We start from the raw sequence: 8,231 nt of genomic DNA on the forward strand, positions 1-8,231 counted from the left end.
AAAAATAAGAAACTATTAAAATAAAAGACACATTCAATTATAACCAAATAGTAAAGTACAAATAATTTTAATAATAATAATAATAATTATTATTATTATTGTAGTCATATATAAATCACAACATTTTTGGCCAAATTGAGCAGTCTTACAAACAAGCACAAAACCTGGAGCTCCTCTTTTTAAATCACACTTTAAATCGCAATTTGATTTTATAAAATAATTTAGTATTGACTATTTTCATTATTTAAGTGAAATATCCCTTTAAATATATATAAATCACAACATTTTTGGCCAAATTGAGCAGTCTTACAAACAAGCACAAAACCTGGAGCTCCTCTTTTTAAATCACACTTTAAATCGCAATTTGATTTTATAAAATAATTTAGTATTGACTATTTTCATTATTTAAGTGAAATATCCCTTTAAATCAAATTTTTAGATGGTACAGTACTATTTATGTATCACTGTGCATTCGTGCAAACTGTGGTGTCATTTCACACAGTACATCCACCCTCAAACATACAGATGCGCTTATTCCCAAATGCACACCCTTTAACACGGCTTGCTCAAAGAAAAACACACCCACGCCAACCCCATCCCTGGAGACCAATCCACTCTGTCCCCACCCTCCACAAACCAGGCGTGCCAAACTCTCACGAGGAGAGCTGACCACACCTCTAACCCCATGATTACTGCCTTTAACTTTCCCCTGCCTGTCCCTCTGGGTGCCCCAAAAGCAGCAACTAAAAGAGCTGCATATAAGTTTGTGAGGCATATAAGTCTGCATATAAGTTTGCATATAAGTAACACGAGTACATAACAGAAAGTGTGTGTTTGTACCCAAATTATGTGTTTGGTGGGACTGTTGAAGCACACCCAAAGTCCCAGTACAAACACATTCATCACACTGAGGGCTCTATGCAACTGGTGCCTGTCAGTATGCAAATGTTGACACTTCCTGTGTGATAACCGAAGATGGGTTCCAATCCAACCTGCCCTCAGACTAAACATAGCCTTTTTCCGACTCATTGCACTCTGATTTCATGCATGCTTAGCTGAATCGAAAACCCCATGAAATCAAAATGTGTGTTTTGTGGCTTTTAATCCATGTGCATTCATTTTGAGGTCATCTATATGCTAATATAAACTATCATTCAAAAGTTTGGGGTAAGATTTGTAATGGAAAAACAGTAATATTGTGAAATATTATTAAGATTTTAATATATTTTAAAATGAAATGTATTCCCGTAATGGCAAAACTGATTTTCCAGCAGCCATTATACCAGTATTTAGTGTCAAATGATCATTTTTGATGAATTTAATGCATCTTCGCAGAAAAAAATATTAATAAAATATTCATATTAATATTACATATATTAATATTAATATTAAAATATTAATATAATATAAATATTTCCTTAAAAATCTTGCTGCCCTCAAACTTTTGTATAGTAGTGTACTATGAAAGATTGACAAAACTGACTTTAATCAGATACAAGTTTTTCTTCTGTGAAAACATCAAAAGCACTGATGACTCAGATTTTTGGCCAATCAAATTCTCCCTAAAATGAGAATGCTCTCCCTATAAAACTACTTGTAACTAACTAGAAAACAGGGTCATGGCAAAATAAGGATGAGCCATTTAATACACCTCACCCAAACATCTGGTTTCAATCAAGAAGTCACATTTTGGCTGGTTAACAAGGCATCTGCTTTCAAATGTCATCAAAAAACATGTATTTTCAATAAATAAAAGAGTTTTACAAGCAAGCAAGACTACAAAATAGATTGCTGTGTACAGTAGGTCAGTGATAGGATTATACGTTTATTGATATGGAAACAAAAAAGCAATATATTGACTTCTAAAGCCACTTTTTAATGTCTATTCAATGCTTTCATCTGCCACAATGATATCTTTAAATGATCATCATTCAGGGGTTCAGCAAATACTGACATATGCCATTCATTTCATTAATGAGTGAGCATTTAATTCAGTCAAATTTTTAACTGATTAACAACCTTAGTTTAAAGAGTCAAGACCCACCTGTGAACATAATGTAGCTGATGCACGGAGTCAATAGCCAAGACCATTTCGGCCAGATAGAACTTGGCCATGTCTTCAGGCAAACGATCTTCAAATTTACTGAGCAGAGTCAACAGATCTCCCCCTACATAGTAGTCCATCACCAGGTACTAGGAGGAGAGAAAAACAGGAAGAAAATAGGAACAGAAGAAACAAAAAATAATGGAAAACAAAGATATCAATCATTTTACATCTTTTAAATTCCCTTTACCCTTGGATTAACCCATCCCATCTCAATTATCCATGACATTCTTTCATCTAAAATCTCTTTATCATTCTTTTCCTCCAGTTTCATTCCCTCACACTCCCACTCATGGAGCTGAACTCAAAATGATAATTCATATTAGAGCCCCTCTTCTTCAGTCACGCTATATGCAACACGGCACAGATAAATATATAGTCTTCTATAAAACCGTGTCCCTTGAAACTCTGTAAGCAGTGATTAATGATCATTACATTATCTTCCCCTTTGGACTTTATCAAGTGAATGTGAATCAGACCCAATGTGAGCTTGAGAGTTCTCACGCACCAAGTTGTTCTCGTCCTGGAAAGCATAGTGTAACGTTGTGATCCACTGACTGTCCCCGTTCACCAGCACGTCCCGTTCTTCCCGAAAACATGCCGTCTGAGAAAAAAAAGGTTAAAATGTCAGAGAAAACCACTTTTTTGGAGTCAGCCATCAAATATGTGCCCCACATATTTAGAATGACTCCAACCAAGGGGTCTGTTTCCACAGTGAGGAATGGTTTCTGAATCATATAGAGCAAAGACTGTTTGTTTTTAAGTGGTTTCTCATGTAATAACACTCTCCTAGGAAGCTAAAGAATGACACGCCAGGGATATAGGAGAAACGGCTGCATCAGCTGAATGGAAAAGCCTGATTCTAACTGGATCAAGATTTGCACATTATATAAAAATCAGTCTTGAGAAAACCATTACTGCTATTTGCAGCTAAAGCAGTTCGCTTTGGACCAAATCTGCTGAATGAAAGGAAGAGATGTGTAAAAACATCAGCTCACCTCAGCCCTTTTGAGCATTTCCCATTTGTTGAGAATCTTCATGGCAAATACTTTGTCTGTATTTTTCACCTTTACTACTGCAACCTGTAAAAAAGACAAGAACATCCAGTTCAGAAGTGATCTTAAACATAATATGGCCTGGAAACACTGTTTTTATTGGCATTCACACAAAAGTGTTACTCAGCTTGCTTGTTAAAAATGCTGCCATTAGCATTCAGTGAAGAAAAGTACAGCAGATTATGAGCAGAATTATATAATAGCCAATTTGTTCATCTCTACTGGTGTTTTAGGGTTTACAGAAACAAGTAAAACATGATTTTTGTGTCTACAAAGCATTTTAAATCCTACTGAAGAACTGATTTTTTAAACTTCAAAGAAATGTATTCAAGTGGTACCCCTCAATAACTTGGTGTCTGTAAACAAACATACAACGTCTGTGGTTGGTCTCTTTACAATACCATTCAAAAGTTTTTGGTTGGTACGATTTTTAAATGAAAGAAGTCTCTTACTCTCACAAAGGCTGCATTTATTTGATCAATAATACAGGAAAAACAGTACCTTTGTGAAATGTTACAACAATTTAAAATATCATTTTTATTTTAATAAACTTTAAAATGTAAATGCAAATGCAAAGTTGAGTTTTCAGCAGCCATTGCTCCAGTTTTCAGTATCACATTATCCTTCAGAAATCCTTCTAGTATGCGGATTTGGTGCTCAAATAATATTTCTTATTATTACAAATGTTGAAAACAGCTGCTTAATATTTTGTGGGCGTCAGGATTCTTTGATAAATAGAAAGTTGCATTTATTCAAAATACAATTTTTTTTTACATTATAAACGTCAGTCAGTCCATTCCTGTCTAAATGGGCAATTATTTGTAACAGTATGCATCAAATTCAATCTCTGTGAGACTACAAATAGTAAAGTTCAAATACAAATAAAAACAGATGTCTGTGAATGCCATGAGATCAAAATGCCAGGAAAGTAACCTTCTTATGATCTTATCTAGCTTCTGCCTTGAAGAGGAAATATGAAAGATTAAGCCCAGTAAGGCGTGTGATGTCTTCACTCTATTAAACGATGATCAGAGAACGTAACAATGTTCTGGCAATGTTCGGTGACTTGATCGGGAAAGAGCACACTTTTCTTGGCTCTGAACTGGATGACAGAAGAGTCTTCTTCAAAGTTGTTTGCTCTTCGCTTTCTGCCATCAAGTATGTGATGACATCTTCAGAAACTAACATTCTGTATGTTTATAGTATGCTTAGTACGTAGTTTATACTTTACAAATATTTACAGTATATAAACATTTTAATAAAAAAATTACAGCATTACAATAAAGTAGCATTTAAGTGTGTTGAAAAGAATGACTTTAGAACACATTGATAATTTTTTATTTTTATTTTTTTAATTCAGTAGCAGCTACTGGCTCAGAAGTCTCCATAGGAAATGATGTCATCTGCCCTCCTTCTGCTCGCCCAAGCCTATCCTGAACCATCAAGAGATGAAAGTGTGTGACCGATCCGCAATCTGTTCCTTCGCACGTTTTCTCACAGCTACATCAAGCAGAACAGACTTTCTGCTATCTTTCCATGAGCTGTTGATTCCAGCTAGACTGAAGTGAGCAGACGCTAGGCCGGAAACCCTGTCGAGTGGTGTGTCAGAAGAAAACGCTCCTATTGACGAGGTTGCAGATGAATCATAGCTCACCAGACGTTGACAAGTGAAAACCGAAGGACTGACACATATAGCCCTTTAAAATCTACTTTAATCTCAAGGATCTTTGATGTATTTCCATCCACCCAATCTAATAAATGTGTTGCCATTTTTATAACTCAAACCTATCCGTCATTAAAAAAAGTTTAAACTGCCTTTTTGCAGACACAGCTGTTAATGTATTTCACCACTTGGAAAATTTAAGGTACTTGATTTCAGAGGAATTTGTTTAAAGCAGATCTGTATGTTAAAGGATTCGATTTGGTCTTCATTTACTCACTCTTCTGTTGTTCCCAAAACCCATATGAATTTCTTTTTTCCATTGAAAACAAAAGGAGAAACTTTGAGGTATATGCTGGTCACTATCCGAATGTAGATTAAAGCTTTCAAGCTTCAAAAAAAAAAAAAAAAAATTCCATAAAATGAGCATAAAAATAGTGTGAACAAATTGTACGCAAAATTTCAAGTCAGAGCTGCCAAGATATTCCTCAAATATTAACTTTTGGTATTCCACGGAAGAAAGGGAGTTGCACTGGTTACAAAAAAGTGAGTAAATAATGACAGAATTTTTATTTTTGGGTGAACTATAACTTCAACTCAACTTGGAAAAGTCCAAGTGCCACAGAGCTGTTTTCTCAGTCACTGTGAAATAAAACCTGAATAAAAATTCCATAAACCATTTGCTGGGGTTTTAAAACATGGCTGCTATCCAATGTTCCCACTTCATGGGCCATTCTGAACAGCCAGGCCTCACTAAGTAACCTAATAGTGCTGGTTTCCTGGCCTACCTGTGCACCACACATTCCCCAGTGACTACATCACACATCTGTCATTACAAAAGAACATCAACTGCCTCGGGCTCTCAAAAGTACTGCATGAAGAATGTCCTTACTCTGCAACATACCTGTGCTTATGGTAAAGCAGTATATTAACTCATTAAATAATACAAAGGGGCTGTTATGGGAGCTAAAAAAAAACAATACATTGTTCCAAATGGAGTGAGAACAATAAATACCTCTCCAAACGCTCCCCGTCCAATCACCTTCAGGATCTCGAAATCTTCCTTGTGCAAGCGCATCTGTTTCACCTTGGATGTGAAAGGTTTGACTGTAAAATAAAAAAACAGAAAAGAAAGGGGACAAAATCAGTATGTGTGGGATGGAGCTAAAAAAACATTTAAAAAAATAATAATACAAATACAGAAATTGTTAAAACTTATAGAAAAATATGCTACCATTCAAAGGATTGGGGTCAGAAAGATAAAAAAAAAAACAATAAATAAATAAATAAATAAAAATACTTCTATTCAGCAAAGATGCATTTTGATCAAAATAAATAAAATATATTTTAAAATATAACGTTTTGAACTTTCTTTTCATCAAAGTATCCTGACATAATGTATCATAATGTATTGAACTGATTTCAACATACATAAAAAAAAAAAGAAGAAATGTTTCTTGAGCACCAAATCAGCATAATAGAATGATTTCTGAAGGATCATGTGACACTGAAGACTTGAGCAATGGCTGCTGAAAATGTAGCCTTGCCACTACAGAAATACATTATATTTTACATTTTATAAAATAGAAAAAATTATTTTAAATTGTAATAATATTTCACAGTAATACTTTTTTTTTTTTAAATAAATGCCACCTTGATGAAGAGATTTTTTTCAAAAAAAATTCTGACCCCAACATTTTGAACAGTTATTAACATTTCATTTATTTATGAAAAGCTACTGTTTTCAGAGTTATTCTTAACTTTTTTTTTTTGTCAAATTAACTACTATTTTAAACAATTTGTTGTAAATATTACGTAAAATAATTAATTCTTCTACTGTAGCAATATTGTGCGTGTTATTCCCAGGGTGGGAAACATGGGAACAGAGGAGGAGATGATCTCAACCGCAGTGCGATAAGGATAAAAGTCTGCCGTGTTTATCCTCAACAAGAGGATAAACACCTGCCATCCACCCACCCACACCTGCCATCATCAGAGTCTATGCAGCTTAAAACTTAGCATCTCAGAATGAGGTAAGCATGACCTTCCTAAAACATCTTTTTAACAAAGCTCAGCCTCATCTAATGGCTCTCATACACATTACTGAGGTGTTCTGTTGCAAAATCTTTCCATGGGAGCACAGTGCCACTGCTGCAGACTCAGTTTAGTCCATAAACTCTCATCCAATCAGCATTAAGCACACAGGGTGGGGCGGCTCTGTTGCTATAGCAATATTGGATTGTGCAGAAGAAAGAAATTCAAAAAAAGTCACATAGGTGTCAGAATGTAGAATTGTTGTATATTTAAAAAACTATTTTTTATAAATGTTTTACCAACTAAAATGCGTTTTAGCTAACTTTCATTAAAGTCAGTTAGATTTTTTATATAATGCAATGACGTGTGCATTTTTAAGTGGTTTAAGTGTCTAAATTTCTTCTATAATTACTTCTATAAAACCTCCTTATTTTTACTATCTAATAATATAAACTAAGAATAAATAAAATGTTTCCCACACAATATTCTGATTCTATTTAAGGGGTCATTGTCTGTTGAAGTTCCAGGCAGCATCTGTCTTTCAGAGCAAATAAGTGGGTAGATCAGCAAGGTACAATTGGTGGCTCCAAGGCATTTTGGTCCCAGCAAGCCTCCAGCCAGGTCATTACATCTCATCAGAACTGCTCCACATTACTACTGTAATTACACTTAAGCACTGACCCACTGCTAATCTAACAGTCGTCACAGTCACATATCACAGACCAGCTACTCTATCACACATCCTGCTGACAGCTAAAAACAAGCTAATAATACCAGCAATGTGTAAACACTATTGAACAAGGGATAGGTAGTGTAACCAAAGCATTATATCATGCTAGGAGTAATTTTTTATAAAGATGGTATATATATCACAACTGTGTGTATATATTATTTAATAAGAAAAAAATTCTACATTTCCAGCTAAATTAAACAAACATAAATAAATAAATTAATTAATTAATTAAAAAGTATATTTAAATTATTACTTATACTATTATATATGATATGTTTATACGGATATATTTTTGCTGGAAATATGTAACATGTATGTATGTATGTGTGTGTGTGTGTGTGTATATATTATGAATTTTGAATGAAAATTTGAATGAAACATTACACTAAAAATTAGTAAATAAAAATTGTAATAAGATTTTATTATTTTGATCTTTGTATCTTATTTAAATAAAAATTAAATAAACATTTGCCAATGCCTATTTTTGGATAATCTATTGTTTTAAATAAAAATACTTATAAAAGTTATACTTATAAAGGCATATTTCATTTGATTAAATTTTGTATTTTTTGGAACTTGATGGATGCAAACCTGAAGATAATGTCTACTGTCTGGCATCAGTTCAATATCACAACTGTGTGAATA

At 33.9% G+C, this 8,231-nt stretch overlaps 1 protein-coding gene across 1 annotated transcript in view; it reads right to left on the minus strand.

The window, feature by feature from the left end:
* Window positions 1-8,231, minus strand: part of LOC107732358 (serine/threonine-protein kinase MRCK alpha-like) — a gene marked incomplete at its 3' end in the record, with an annotated part of 65,934 nt that overhangs the window by 23,813 nt on the left and 33,890 nt on the right. The window contains exons 3-6 of the mRNA XM_016543653.1: window positions 5,835-5,906; window positions 3,103-3,186; window positions 2,613-2,708; window positions 2,045-2,193 (exon numbers count right to left, since the gene is read on the minus strand). Of these exons, the coding sequence (XP_016399139.1) occupies window positions 2,045-2,193; window positions 2,613-2,708; window positions 3,103-3,186; window positions 5,835-5,906 (401 nt within the window). The remainder of the gene's footprint in view (window positions 1-2,044; window positions 2,194-2,612; window positions 2,709-3,102; window positions 3,187-5,834; window positions 5,907-8,231) is intronic.

Source organism: Sinocyclocheilus rhinocerous, unplaced genomic scaffold (assembly GCF_001515625.1).
Source record: "Sinocyclocheilus rhinocerous isolate Xijiao unplaced genomic scaffold, SAMN03320098_v1.1 scaffold68, whole genome shotgun sequence".
NCBI classification, from domain to species: Eukaryota; Metazoa; Chordata; class Actinopteri; order Cypriniformes; family Cyprinidae; genus Sinocyclocheilus; species Sinocyclocheilus rhinocerous.